Below are 16,145 nucleotides of genomic sequence, written 5' to 3' on the forward strand. Positions count from 1 at the left end.
GTGCTATTATATATTCAACCTTTCTATTCAGCATAACTAGTAAATCACCTGTTCTGCAGTAGATCCCCCCCTCTCCTGTAGGGGGCAACCATGAGCTAATGATTGCCGTTAAGCAGGAGAAGAAGACAACATCACACAATTTCAACAAATTTGTCATTTTGGACCCAAACTCTACTATTAAAACAAGTCCAATGTTAATAAATATGACACATTTTGGTGCATTAGCCAGATTTACTGATGATTTATGTTTTGTATGACAGACGTGCCAAGATTTTCAAAGTTCAATGAGTCCATTCACCAATTAAAAAAACAAAAAAAAGGGAAAATGTTGCCAGTTAGAGACAACGACGTTCAAATTACTTGGCCGTCAGAGAATGAAAGGAAGATTTATGGGAGAGCTTTCAGGCCTGACTTCAATGAGCAGTTTGAATGAGAATGAGAAGTTGGTTCCTCACAAAGGGACGCCCTAATATTCCGCTTCACTTTTATTTATTTTTTTTGGATCAAATTTCACAACCATTGAGTTCTTTTTTCAAGAGAGATTTGATGATTTTCTACAGTAACACTGACAAATAGAAGGCCGGTGTTACGATTTAAAAGCCAGGTGGCACATTTTTAGAGCATTTAAATGCTTTATACAAACCACCAATTACTGTTGTAAAACCCATTAAAAAGATGAATTCAATATTTTCTCAGCATCATGATCTGAGCTTTATTTTCAGTGGTTTAGAAGCAAAGATTGGTGTAAAAATGATGAGCCACTTTTAGACTTTAATATCGGATTTCTGATTTCCTTCTTTGTCTCTGGGTTTTGTTCAGGAGTCAGGGGAAAGATAAAAGGCAATTTTGGTGCCTCAGATTCCTGAATCGGTCTAAGCTGAGCCAAAAGGCAAAGCTTTTGATTGACAGAACTACCTACTCTCATTTATGGTTACGATCAAAGTTTCTCTCTTTAAAGTAGCTAAGTGATTCGGGAGAGACTCAAACTAGAACTTCTGTCAGCACCCTTTTAATGGCGGCTCCTGTACGCCTCCTTTAGAAAGTGTTGTAGGCGAATAATATCGGGAGGAATCCCCGGGGCAGACCCATGAGATGTGATAACGAACAGTGGTTTACAAAGTTGCGGCTGCAGCCAAGGGGGCGGTATGGGGGCTTCAGAAAAAATGAAGGGAAGAGTGTAAAGGAATTTAATATAATATAATATTAAATAAAAACTTTGGAATCTGAATATGTTACAAACAAACGGCTTCAATCTTTGGACTCTCAAATTTCCGATTGTACCTAACCACAACACCTGTGACAATGATGATGTCACATTATTTGTCAATATAATGATAATAAAAGCTAAAATATCATAGCCATCCAAAATAAAAATAAATAATGGACAACTATACAAAAAATGGCCGTAACTGCCTGAAATGCGTAACAAATAATTATTATTGAAACATAAATTAAAGTAAGAAAGTAACATTTTCTATTATTTTTGAAGGATTTTCTGTTTTGTAAAGGGTCTTCGTGGCCACAAGCTAATGGTGTTTGGGGGGCTTAACATGGGGTAGATGGGGGGAACCCCTGAGAGAGACTGTCTCCCTGTTCTTCCAGAGGAGCTAGTCTAGACTTTGTTCCGGCTGCTGCCTTTTGTGACCGGAGAAGAAGATGAATGAATGGATAAATGCAAGAAGGTTTTGCACGTCAATTCATTGATGTGAAGAGCACAATGTAGTTGAGGATTACGGGAAAAGGCTGTTCACGTTATGACCACATAACATAATATTAAATTACAATAGACCTTTGTTAACTAAGTATTGGCTTAGTTAATTTGGTAAATAATAATAATGATGGGTTTTTTTTACTATTTATTTGTCACATGGGTTATTTCCAGGCTTTACAGCATTCCATAATTGTGAAAAATGTAGGTGGCTTTACTAATTGTCAGGTTAGGAATTTTACTAGAACATAGAATATAAATCAGATCTGGTTGAAAGTCACACATTTTACTTGTTAAAGTAAGAAAGAAGAACACAGAGTTTACATGTCTGAATCCTATGAAGCACAGAGCTGTTAGTTCGCTGTTGTATCTTGGTCGCAGTTTCAACTGTTAACAATGTGTATTTTTTACATTAGATAAGTAAGTAAGTAAATAAGTAATTTATATTTATAAAATGCTTTCCTAGACCAGGGTCAAAAAGTGTTTAAACAATCAAAACAATACTCAATAAAATATAAGGTTTTAACCAAGCTTGAATGAGTTTTTATCGCTTAAGGTCGAGGTTAGTGTTTACTCCTTCAAAGATCGTAACTGGCGTCTTTACTTCTACGTTCGTCTCCCACACAATCCGCGATGAAAACACCAGTAGCGATACAATAATTTAAGTGGTTGGTAAATATGATAACATAGTTTTAACTCTGCACTTTCTCACCACTAATTAGTCCAGAGAAGAAGAAATGTATGCGGCATATTATGTTATATAATGATATGTAATAACAATAATAAATCAGGTTCATTAATCAATTAAGGGGGTAAATCTTTCCCAAAATATCCCAAACAGATGGATGTCGGTTATGAAACTGTTTTTTTTTTTTTAAAACAACATGCTGTTTTATTCTCATTAAAGCGAAAGAGGAGCATCAGTGGGTGGGTGTAGGTTTGTCTGCTGAATAAAGCTTGCTGGGGGGGGGGATGGATGAATCCCTGCCCTGTTTTCCTGTTTTTCCCGAGCCAAGACTCAATGACGGAGCGCTGCACACTCGCCCCGGTGCCAGGTGGCAGCTGGGAGAGAGAGCGCAAAACCCAAAGCTCGGCTCAGCTCGATTCCTGCGGCCGGCCACCGCCGCCACTCAGGGCTTGACACTCACACTTAGGAACCTGCAGGCCGTCTGAAAACTGCCATCCTGTTTGACCACAATCTAGTTTATCTATCGCTCACGTCCGACATCCGAGCCGGAGCGCTTTAAACCGCAAAGTACTGTCGGACTCCCATCATTCATCTCCGGCGCGTTGTACTTATGAGAGGAAGAACGAGCGGGCCTGGTACAGACACCTGCAGGAAATGCACTCAGCCCACACGGAGTGATGATTCAATTCTAAAAGTATTAATCAGCAAAATGCTCGGTGTTGGGCTCGGGCCACGGGCTTTTGAGCATACAAGCTCATACATTAACCAGGGGAATATCAATACTGCGGGTTTAATATTTTGAGGGTGGAGAGCCAAGAAACATCGCAACAATGAGGCATCCTCGGTGCTTCCGAGTCGGTAATGGATACTACTTCCACTCCCACTCACATATATAAATATCTCCTTAAAATCTATTTTATCAATCAAGTGTTTCATCGATACTCGAGCTGTCAGTTCGACACGTCTAACAGGAGAAACAGTTTCTCTAACTTGTTTGCAGTTGAACGCCTTTATCACCTCCGCCAACAATCTGACAGACATGTTTATCCGTTTGTCTGTGACGGTAGAAAAGTATTTTAATCAAAGTCATGGACTTTTCTTTATTTTTTAAAGATTCATTTACTTAGTTGAAAAGCAATTTCAGTGTAGTGTCATTTTAGCACCCCTTCTAAATTTGATTAAAAAACAAAAACAACTTTTAAATTAACTTGTTTGCGAAGAACATATTTTAAAATAACCAAATCTGTGCTTAAAACTATAAAATTTAAAAGGTTCTCCCCATATTGGGGTGCCTTGAATCAGTCAATCATTTCAGGTATCAGGGAGATCGTTTTAATCAAAAACCACGTTACAGATCTTGATCCGCATCCGATCATTTTATCTTTTACAGTAGAGTAAGAGTGTTGTCAGCAAATTACCTGCCCCTGAAACCCTTATTGTGTGACAGTGCTCAGTTTCCGGTACCTCAACTATGTTGGAAACTAATGTAATGGCCGTCTCCGATAATAATTCACAAGACAAACCACACATCATTGAGACCACTAGACTATCTATTCACCTTCTAAAATAAACTGTCTTCTTCTTATTGTTGTTATGGCGGTTGGCATACGGAGTAAAGGTGCATTACTGCCACCTACTGGTATGGAGTATGGTTCAGAATAAATATTTGTTTTTAGAATTGTACTATTAGATATATAAATAAAGCATGACAAATTATACTCTTATTTTGATTTAGATTTTTTTTCTGAGATACCAAATCATATCAGTTATTACTGGAATTTCAACTAAATATATCTTTGAAATCCAAATTCATTTTTGACCTCAGTTATTACTTGTTCTATTGTTTCAGGTTTTTCAGAATTTTCACAATTTGCTGATCCTTGCTGCGTACTGTTCAGTCCTGTGTGACCAAATCTTAACCTTGACACAACCGTTTTGTTCTTTTGTGTTTTCTCGTTGTGTTTGTCATTTTTCCAATTTGTTTTATAGTCGTCTACAAGTCCTTTCCTTCTTTACAACACTTATGCAAATTTCCTGAATTATTCTCCTAAATTTTTGTTCAACTCTGTGTAACACTTTACTCATAGTTGTTAGTTTTCGTTGTTGCTTCTTTCCCAAATTTGTCTGTTCGCTTGGGCCTGTATTAAAAAATAATCATATCCTTAGGCATTATATTAAGATTTTCTTGTTTTTACTTTTTAAAAAGAAAGGAACATTTTCTGAGCTGTGAAGTACTTTTAAAGGAATCTTGAGGAATGCGTACTCATGAATAAAAGCCTCAATTTCTATCAGTGCTCTGTATATACAATTACCTGGACGAGGCCGTTTGATGACATTGTGGTGAAATTGGACCCTTGATTTATTCAACTTGTCAAGGTCAAAGTAAACTTTTGTTCATTATTTTTGTCTTTTCATACCTATTCATATAAAGGTTTTTCAAATAACTTTTTCCTTTGTTTTTCTTTCATTGTGTCTTTTTTGGGGTGCTGCATACCTAGCTTTATACTTTTATGTTCCTGAACTATTTAGAATACGACTAGTTAACAAAATGGTATGACTAAACTTTCGTATCACATCTTTATCCTTTAATATATCGGTTTTTACGCTATTTGATGGTCTGCTACTTGCAGATTGAGCTGTGGAAGTGGAGGGTACTCTTAAAACCTGGTGCTCTAAAATTAGTTTTCGGTTAAGGTGGTGAAGCTAATGGCTACTGTAGTACTTTAGCGCAACAGCATTTGCAAAAGATAGTTGTTTAGTCCGCGTCCGACATTTTTAAACCCAAAGAACTTCAACACCATCTAGGCTCAAAACTTGCGTGTGCAGACTGTGTTGTTGATGTGCAGCAGTGAAATGGGTCCCTTGCTAAAACAGTTCACGCTGCCAACGTTCCAGATGTTTTTTGGGCTATTATAGTATAGTATAGCGGAATTTTAAAAATTCAAATTAAGGCCGAATTTAAGACCGGAATTCGCTACAAACCGGTATACCGCCCAGCCCTAGCTCTAGTCCCAAGACTCTTGTTGGCCCTAGGCAAAGAAGCTTCTCTGGGGGAACGTCCTCGTGTGGTGACTATCTGAATTACAAGACAACTGTAGATCATCCGCTAAATCTTTAAAAAACAATCCCTGGTCTTACAAGCTTCATTCGCTTCCGGGCAGTGTGTGATGGGAAAAAAAGGCGAGCTAGCGTGCCGGCGCATGCTGAGCTCACGGTGTTACGCGAGGGGCACGTCCTCGGGGGCCAAAGCCTCGATCTGGGGCCTCGCGATTCAACATTTCACATTGACAAGACACTTAAACTGATGCAGAGATCTTTCCCCTTCCTTCGAGACTCCTCGGCTCGGAGCCTTAAGTTTTCCCAGCCAGCTACTTCTTAACTTAACCTTTACCATCAATCAGACCCGATCCCTTCCGTTTCACTAACCTTGTTTTATTGTCTCATCAGGGTTTGAGCGGCAGCTGGTGTATCCGGGTCCCCTCCATAAGACTCATTACATCACCACATGTTTCATTTTATGATGGATTTTACCTTATCCATCACTCGCTAATGACCTCATACTCAAGGCGAACTTACAAGAGGAGTATTTTCCCTGCCGATGCCCAATTTTCATTAGCATATTTGGCAATAAAACAGTTGTACTTTCCCCCATTAATAATTCATCATCTTTATTTCCCCTCCTTCACAGAAGCGATTACACTTCGTGGCGGAGCTCGGGGTTTTTCGCCGGATTGTCGGACGTTCTTCGCTATAAGAAATTGATTCATTACCCACATTTTCAATTATGCATCATTGCAGAAAAAAAAAAAACCTAATTTAAAACCCCCAAAGGCAGATAAATAATTAAGTCCACCTCGGAGATCAACAGAAACACATAATGTGTTGCACCTCCGTCGATCGGTAATCAATGCCGTGTGTCGGTTTCCCCCGCTAGTGACTTTTTCGCGACATGACTCGCAAAGACAATTGATGATTTGATTGTAAGCCATTAAAAAAAGGTTCTTCAGGGTGGGGGGATTTTAGGGTGAAACTATCAAAAGCCAATGATGAAGGTTCAATACTTTTTCCACCTGCGGGGGAAGAAGTCAGTAGAACAGTTATAATGAGAAGGAGGTTGCTGGTTCCACCGCGGGCCACACTTCACCTCTAACCCCCTGAGAAGCGCAGCGGCAACACTTAACTGATACATCTGGACGCGTCAGCTCTTTCCGGAACTTTTGCGAGAATTAAAATAAGGCAGAAGACAGAATGCAGAAGTGAATATATAAAAAAAAAATGCTGTCAAAGCATTTGCCAAGCGACTACCTCGGAAAACCAATAATGACTAGAAGGATGTTTAATGTGCGTCAGACCTTAAAGTGCTTAATCTGCTAAGTTAACACCAACTTCTCTGACGACTCGTCTGGTTTTCCGGAGCCAAGACAAACACTAAAGAGCAGATGAAGCACAGTGGGTGGGACGCGGATGCCAATAACAACCAGGCAGTGTGCAGCTTTTTCCACCTCTGACTTCATCCAAGGTGAGTACCGCGGCTGAGTACAGTAACATAATGAATGCATCACTTCCTGTCCAGACTGCCCTTCATCCTTCCAAAGCCATGTCTGCCACTTGTTAACTACGGGAGATGGCCTGGAAAACACGATGGACGTGTGTTTACATATACACTTTATAAGTCCTTTGACAGGAACCGCTGCAACAAGTGAATGTACCATTTTGAGACAGAAACCTTGAGGAAAGGTAACAAGTTAGTTCTTATTAGCTGCGAGTTAAAGACCAACCAACCCAAAATCACTGGTTGTTATCAGTCTTAAGAAAGACTGGATTTTACTCATTTGACTGTGTCCAATTTTATTCCCTTGGACACATGATAGTTGAAAAAATACAGCAGTTGTAGATGTATCTGTTACCGGTAGAATTGTTAACTGTGGTAAACTTCAAGACGGTAATGGTTACGTGGTATTTTTAGGTAATTGTCAAACTGTTCTTTGACGATAACTCTCGGTGTACGGTGTACATTTTAGGACATCGTCAGGTATCAGACCAAATGGCTTCATCCTTCAGACGAAGCAGCCTTAGGCTTCAATACAAAACAATATAAGATAGATTATTAAATACCGGAAATACATGTGACGTCACACGTCAACATGCCATCGGATTTTGTAGTATAGTTATCACATGAATTTTGGTTTTCATTCGAAACAAAATTATACGTTTATTTTTTTTTCTATATGCTTTCCGATGTCCTTTTGGCTGATATCACATCGTTATCGCGTGCATTTCCGGTTTCATTCGCAATAAAAAGGTACCTTCTTTTTTTCCCCAGATACTATCTGATGTCGTTTTGTCTAATATCACGTCATTATCACATGCATTTCCTGTTTTATTTAAAATAGAAGGAGCGATATTTTTTGTTTCCAGACGCTATCTGATGTAGTTTTGTCTGGGGACTTTTATTTTGAAGGTTGACAAAGTTCGATCTGACGGAGGTTTGTCTGAGGCTGTTTTGTCTGAGGGATGAAGCCGTTTGGTCTGATACCTGACGATGTCCTAAAATGTACACCGTATCGGTGTCTTCTTATTGCCTGATGATGGATCAGCGTTTATGTTTCCTTCATTATTGGAATCTTCCTCGAATCGATAAACAGTGATTTTGTTTTTAATACTGGTTAAATAAAATGCTGAGGGCTTTTTTAAGCTGACTCAACTGTTTTGTTGAAGCATATTTGTTGTTTCTTTATGTTCTATTTATTTGTTTTTCACCAATAATGTGAAATGATTTCAGCGTGTTTGAATACATTTAAGAACATTTTGAGCATGTTGCAAAAACATCGCGATAATAATGGTAACCATGATCCTTTTTGACACAATAACTGTGACAGTAAATATCCATACCATTAAATCCATAGTTCTACACGAGTTAAACTCATGTTTTATGGTAATTAATTCTTTATCTGCCTGTCATGAAGGCCAAAAACAATACCTACAGAAAACAGTCCATGGAGCAAAAAAAGGCAAAAGAACATTGTATTAGATGTTTAGATGACAATACGTTTTCGGTATAGTGGGTACCGCCTTATCTGAGACCAAGGCATGACAAAGACAAAAAAATACCTGGATAAAGACGAAGACTAAAACCACAACTCCTAATACACACTAAAGTTGAAGAGTATTAGGATCATACTGGAAATAAATTACTACCGCACTGTCACTTGATATTTGTGGTGTGGACTGTTAGGAGGCGTGTCAATGGTTGTGTCGTCATTAAAGGTAAGGTAAAATAATCTTGGCCATATATGCTTCGAGGCTACTGATACGCCCCTGATACAGACACCAAGACAAACCCAAGATCAGGAATATGGGGTATCAAGACAGGTTATGTCAACTACAAGTAGGGCACTGCATTTCTGTACTTTTTGGAACCGACTAAGTCACGCTGGTACTAATGAGTACCAATTAAACACAACACTCTCAAAGTGTTTTATTTGTGGGTCCCTTGAGTCAGCAAAGTACTCATGGCTCCATGTTTTTTAGACGCAGAATAAACTCGCTGTACATGACAACTAAAAATACGTTAAGGAGTGGTCAGGGATGGATGATGCTTGAACGCTTCTTGAACCCTGTGAGCAAATATGTTGTGTGTTGAACATCGCTTAATCGATGTCAGATGACTGTGGATTCTCAGCAGAAAATCCACAAGAATTTTGTCTTATAAATGCAAAAGTTCATGTTAAGAATCAGCCTATAATCTTGAGCAAACATCACTTATAATGCAAAGTTTGTCCATAGAAGTTGTTTTTCTGTTATTTGCTTGTCTCTGGATCCCTTGGCGAGACCAGATGGATTTAAGGTCGATTTCTGACCATTTTAAAATCGAATTATTACTGAATTTTCTCAGACAAAATCTGGCCACAAAAATGGTCAACTAAGTGTTAAAGTCGGCGACGGATAGGAGTGGAGGTAACCCTGCTATGATCAATTCTCAGGTCAACATGTGGTTCCGGAAAAAAAAGAAAAAAGTCCAACTGGGCCCCTTCCTTCCTCAGGATCGGATATAGAGTTTCACAGGGGCCTCACATTAGACTGGGATAAATCATATTTGAAGGTCAATACAGACCTTTTAGAAATAAATACAACCGCTTTCACTGTTTCCATTTCAACACCAGCTTTATTATGTATGAGCTCACGCCAAAAAATGAGAGATATTAAGACGGGTTGACCTTCAAAGATGATCTTTGAAAAGGGAAAAAAACCTCACTTTGCTGGATTTTTGTGTCGATCTGTGTCCAAATGAGATGCGTTGATGAATATTGACTCACTCGAGCAAGCTTGTAGCCGACATTCTTCAATGACGAACGGGGCTTTATTCTTTCTTTTTGATAATATTATTTGATTTCGGTGATGAATATGAAAGTCAATATTTAATTGTGGTGGGAGAGAAGATGAATCTCAATTACACAGATATGTAACGTAATTGGGCTGAGTTAGTCTGAGCACAACCGCTTGAAGACGTAGCAGACAAAGTTGAAATTCAGCTGATGGCACGAGTAATTGTGCGATCATGATTCCTGTCAGACAGAGGCCGAAGAAAAAAAAACCCAGCGTGCGCGAGCCCGGCTTTAAGAAAACAACCGCTGGGTTCGCAATCACATTTGGCTACGGGGTGATTTCCAGCCGACGTGTTGCTCACACGTCTTGTTAAGTCCCCGATCCAAACATTTAGCTATTTTTCAAGTGTCTCAATTGCCAATCACAGATTTGCAGCACCAGCAATTCACTCCGAAAATCTATTACTTTAATGCATATTATTGAGCAGCTGTCCGGTGCTGCCAGCGATTACAAAAGCTTTTGTGTGTGAGAGACAGGACACCACTTGGCACGGGATTTGTTAGAATCAGTAGGAATTCAATCTCGCCGGGACGTCACAGATTTGGATCCCAAGAAAGAAAAAAAATCAAATATCATTTCAAATGGTTGGAATTATCTCTTCAAACTTTCATTTTTTTTAACTTTCACTCCAGTGTTCAATTGGTGACGATGCATCGTCGGTATTCAGTGGCAAGCGACATTCATTTAATTCAGGCACAGAGGAAACAGCTCTTTAGTCGTTGCGCAGACATCAGGGAGCATGGATTCCCAAATCCCTGAATCACATTACAAAGCAACATGCTTGAACACCAACAATCTGGCTTTGTTTACACAGCGTAGATTCGGAGGTGTTAGCTGGTAAGACTGGAGGCTCAACAACTCTGAGTGGGGAAAAAAAACTTTTGCTTAAGAATAACCTTATAGTGACTCCATGTCAATGCATTTGATCTCAGAAAACATCTTTGAAGCACCAGTGCCAAAATGGAAAAAGACCGTTTGAATAAAATCCTCTTTATGAAGGAAACTCTTCGGCAGGGCTTTAAAGTCAAAATAAATGTAGATACAAACCAATTTTTATGATTTCAAGGATATTGTTCTTTTTGTTAAAAAATACAAAAAGTCACTTTCTTCACCACTGTCATCTTCCTTAAGGAAGACCCCTATAACACTTCACAATACAATTCACTACATTACCTTTATAAAAAAACATATTTTATGATTAAATTAACGTATTATTTGGACCATAATGCATATTTAAAATCTTAAAATAGTATCAAGGATTATGACGAGAGGGATCTGCCCAACCGATGAACTCAGATACAAATATTTTGATTGGTTATCGGAAGACGAATAAACTGAAAAATTAATGTGTTAAACCTTAATGTTGAGATGGAGTTGAACAAAATTTGACTTGTCTATTTGTTTCACTTAATATGCCCTATAATACATTCTGCCAAAATAAAAAAAAATAACTATCACATAACAAAATGTGTGCATTAAAGATTATAGCGCTACATTTGAGCACCAGGACTTGAGTTTGGCACCTCGAGGTAATAGTGTAATAGAGTCTCAGTGGCATTAATATCACTGAGAGTGCCATCTAGTGGCCTTCCAAACTGTATCAACATCAGCTGCTTCATGAACCCTCATCAACCCTTCACTAGTATGTACGTATCAATCAAATCTGTGACTGACTTAATTTAAAATGACAAAAAAATGTAATTGATGAAATGCAAAGTATCAGAGAATATGTACATTTTTGTACTAATAATTTTTGTTTTTTTCAAAATGAAGCAATTTTGATTATGTATCAAACTACTATATATATATAATAATTGCATAGAGATCCAATGCACTTGGCCTTAGATTATGAGTGATCTGATCCAGCCTTACACCCCAGCTCGGGCTCTGAGGTCTGTGGATCAGAATCTACTGATGGTTCCTGAACACAGTTCATGACCAGAGGAGAGAAATCCTTCCAGACTGTTGCTCCCAAGCTTTGGAACGAACTTCTTCTTCCTCTGTGTTTGATGATCTACTGACTCCTTCAAGAATCTACAGAAATTTTTATTCGTGCATTTTTTGTTAACTTTCTGAGACTCCTGTGTTTGTCTAATGTGTTTTGGCCTTTTAAAGTATATATTTTAACTGTGTATTGTTTTTGATTGTGCTTTGTTACCCTGGTCTAGAAAGACGCTTTACAAATAATGACCTACCTACTTACTTATTTACATCCTGGCAGAGCAATTAGTCATCAGCATCACAGAGGCTTGTTTAGTAGATTTCTTTTTTAAATAGCTGCTAACATGCAGACACAGGCTATGTATGGTTGGTTTGGTTCTCTTAATAGAACACATGAGCTAAATAAGCATATTGTCTCTTTACCATGTTATCCATTTGGGCTTAATCCATGTGACAATGACATTGTTGATGAAATTGTTGTCAAATTAATTGTTTTTCTCATTTTTCCAATATAAAGGACACGTGTCCATATTGCGTTTGTGTTGTGTAGTATTCATGTGTTAATGTTATTATGTCTTTTGTATCTCTTGTCCCCTTTTAATTGCTCCGTTGAATGACAAACTGGAAGCTGATGCAGCTTTTTCTTTTTCCTGTCAAGATAGTTTTTTGACAAAATGACACCGAAATCATTGCTGTGTGACTCACCTAGCAAAGCCCCTCATGCACACCTGCTCACACACACAATGTATCCCCTTATACTGACAGAATATTACTTACACAGCAGACATTTTCTCATAAAAAAAGAACACTTACATTCTAAGTTGTTATATTATACAATGTTTATTTTTGCACCGTGTAGGACTGCAGGATTTGTGTGGACAATATTAAAATTTGCTTTTGTGAGTTTAACCTTTTATATGAATATCAAAACATACAAGAAAATTATAAATACATATACAAACCAGAAGTCCACGATACAATTTATTATAAAATAACTTCAAATTAATTTAAAAAAGGTTAAAATTCTTCCATAAGTTCCATCAATTTAGGGTCAAACAGTGTAGATATAAAGGGATTCAAAAGTATCAACAAAATATATAATGAAAATATTTCTTAAAATAAGTAAATGAAAGAAAAACCTTACATATTAGTGTAGTAAGAGCAAAGACATTCCTTAACCAGAATTGTGTTTCCATCTGTGTGGTATATCTTGATATATTACATAAGATTATTCCTGAAAAATGTAACAAATTGAATTTTACAAAAACTCTATATTACAGTAAGACAAAGAACATGTTATTTATAGCATAAATGTATTGCCCATGATTGTTCTGAATTTTTATAAAATACTGCATATAAATCATTCCGAAAAATGTGTAAGGGTAAAAAAGTATAGCAATATAAAAGATCTACAGGTTACTGGGAATTGGTGCCCACCAGTGCTTTGGGGTGATTTAAGTACAAATTATATATATATATTACACAAAACATATTAATGAAAGATAGACCAGAATATACAAGAACTCTTAACAGTAGTAAAACAGGGATCAATAAAGTTTTACCTTACCTTACCTTACCTTAAATAATAGACAATAAGCACATTGTTAAGGTGGTTAAAAGCATTATAACTATATTGACTTAAAATATTAATGATAAAGTATTTTGATAGAGGGAATGTTTTTTTACTTGACATGGATTTGCAACCATTAGTTTGGTAGTTTTTGAATAAGATTTAAAAAAAAAAGAAAGATTTATGGTCCCTTTTTTACGCTTCATTAATTGGAGGACGGTGCCTATTACGCCGTATAGTCACCGCTCTTCATTGAGTACCATGCGATTAGTTTTGACAACCCAACGCCTTTTTTTCAACGCAATGCATTTTTGACTTAAACTGGCGATCCGATAAATTGTACTGCCCGAAAAGCAACCAGTATCGGATCAAATCTGAGCAATACAAATCATGATATAGGGTTTTGTGATTCTATGATTTTTATAAAAAGCATTATTCATTCATTTTCCCCCACTTATATTAATCCCAGCTACCAGGGGGTAGAGGCACGTACACACTGGACATATCAACCCATGAACCACTCACACACTCACTAAAAACCGACGGGCAATTAAGAGTTGAAAAATCCTCTGTATGCTCAAGGAGTGCCTAAGAACACAGAGAGCCGAGAGTTTGCTTCGAACCAGCCTCGAGATAGAATCAAACCTGCAACCCTCCTTTAATACGTCAAGGGAGACTTTCCAGGGAATAGTACCACCATGAGGAAATACTATTACTGTAGCCCATGTGGATACTTGTCGTACAAGTGCTTCCTTTGAGTCCTTTTTTAGTGTGAAACAAGAATATTTGAAGGACTGACAACACTCGCAAATGTATATAGAAGTCAAAACAATATTGAAGATAATCTTTAAAGGATGATATTGACCAAGAATCCATAAAAAATACTAAATGTGAAAATAGGACGTAAGTATCATGAGTTTCCAACATCCTCTAACATCACATTTCAGAAGATAAAATCACCAGAAAAGCGATAAATAAAGGACAAAAGTGAAGTTTAAGTTGAAGACACAGGAATAAGTAAAATACTTTTTTTAATTGAACCCGTCGTACCCTCACACGGTGACACCTCGGCTCCAGAAATGATCCTCAACCGGGGAATTATTGCCAGGACCCATCAGTATATCATCAACCCCCTGAAAAGGCTTTACATCTCGAAAACAACCTTGGGTTGAGTTTCCCTATCTTGAAAGGTGAAGTCACCCACCGAAAGATCAAGGACGTTTTCGGGGGGTTTTCCTCGTTCTCAAATGATACTAAAAAAGCCTGAGAAAAAAAAAAAGTGTCTTTTTTAATCTGTGGTTCCGTCCAGTCAGCAATACTGACGCTCACAGTGACCTGCCGGGGGTCGGCGTGCTCAATGTTAGATGGACACAAGAGATAAAGAGAGTCACAGCAGAAGGGAAAAAAAACTCACAACCGTTGCTATTAGCTTTTGGGACAAAAAAAAAGAGAAAAAAGCTTCAGATTCATGCAGCGAAGAAGAAGAAAAAAAAACACAGACATGCCGCTTGGCATTCAACAATTCAGCCGACACAAAGCAAATTAATAACAGAATGATTAGACTAACAACCAGCTTTGGTTGTCGGAAGATATAAGGAAATTATCATTAAGGTTCCATTTAAGCTCAACTAAGACTCTCTCGGCTCTCTTGAAAAAGAAGCTTCAAGAGCCTCATTTGTTCCAAAGACACTGGAAATGATCAACTTGACACAAGTTTTTTTAAATAATAATCATCTTCTAGAAAAAAAAAAAGAAGCAGCTTCTGGAGTTGCTGTCCAATATTTTGGCACATCAAATAATGGAAATGTTGCCCACATTTTTCTTGCATCTTTTCTTTTTGGAATCCAAGATCTCACTTGGTTTCAGGACAGATGGAGACAAAAAAAATAAAGGATCTTTATGAATTTTCTGTGTATGGGAAAAAAAAGAGGGACTCGCACTTGTTCCATCCAACACACCGATGATCACCCAATGCTCCTTGAACGCACCACCAAAAAACATATGCTCCGGGAATGCCAAGTTTTTTTTTTTTTTTTCCCATTTTCCACCAACCCGGGACTTGACTGCGCCACCTGAGCGCACCCCCGGTCTTGGGTCTCTTACCTTCCTGCTGGTCCGCGTCACCCGCTGGAAATAATCCCGAGAAAATGGCTAAAAAGACGAGTAGAAAAAACTCGGACATGTTTCACGGAGGAGCGGGGGATTTTTTTTTTTTTTTTTTGGAGGAGGAGGAGGAGGAGAGAGGGAGCCACGGTCCTTCTCCTGGTCCTGGTCCGGGGTCCAGTCTTTCCCCCGCGGTCTCTCTTCTTCCGCCGCCACCGTCGCCGCCGCCCGCTTAGTCAAAGCGCGGGTGTGTGAGGTGATGTCCAGTGCGGAGGAGAGCTCCCGCGACTCATGCACGCCGCCGCGAACACACGCAGGAATGAGACAGGGAAGGATGAGGGGAGGCAAAAAAGAAAAGGGAGAGAGAGAGAGAGAGAGAGAGAGGGAGAAGGGGAGGCGTGATGCGATTGTAGGAGGATGAAGAATGAGTGTGTTTCCTGTCTTTTCTCAATGATTTAACGTCGGAAAGGTGGGAATTCATCAGATGGTTGTTTTTTTTCTGGGTGTCAGGGTGACGCGCCGGGTACTGACAAAAAAAAGAATTAAAAAAAAGAAAAAAGATGAAGAGTCAAGGAGGAGGAGAAAATATTCTACTCAGCACTGACTTCAAGTTTATTTTTCCCTTCCAGATATTGAGAGTGGCGACTGGATGCTTTATTCATTCCATCGTCTGCTCTTTAGACCTGGACCAACATTTTTGGCCCCTTTGACTTTAGGGCCCTCGTGATGTCAAAGTGTAATCATGTATA

General features: G+C 38.4%; 1 protein-coding gene across 1 annotated transcript in view; it reads right to left on the minus strand.

The window, feature by feature from the left end:
• Positions 1-15,766, minus strand: part of lrp1bb (low density lipoprotein receptor-related protein 1Bb) — a 348,034-nt gene extending 332,268 nt beyond the window's left edge. Inside the window, exon 1 of the mRNA XM_087804844.1 lies at positions 15,397-15,766. Coding sequence (XP_087660970.1) covers positions 15,397-15,475 — 79 coding nt within the window. The 5' untranslated portion in view covers positions 15,476-15,766. The remainder of the gene's footprint in view (positions 1-15,396) is intronic.
• Positions 15,767-16,145: the final 379 nt, after the last annotated feature.

This window comes from Callionymus lyra, chromosome 12 (genome assembly GCF_982586985.1).
Source record: "Callionymus lyra chromosome 12, fCalLyr1.hap1.1, whole genome shotgun sequence".
Taxonomy (NCBI): Eukaryota; Metazoa; Chordata; class Actinopteri; order Syngnathiformes; family Callionymidae; genus Callionymus; species Callionymus lyra.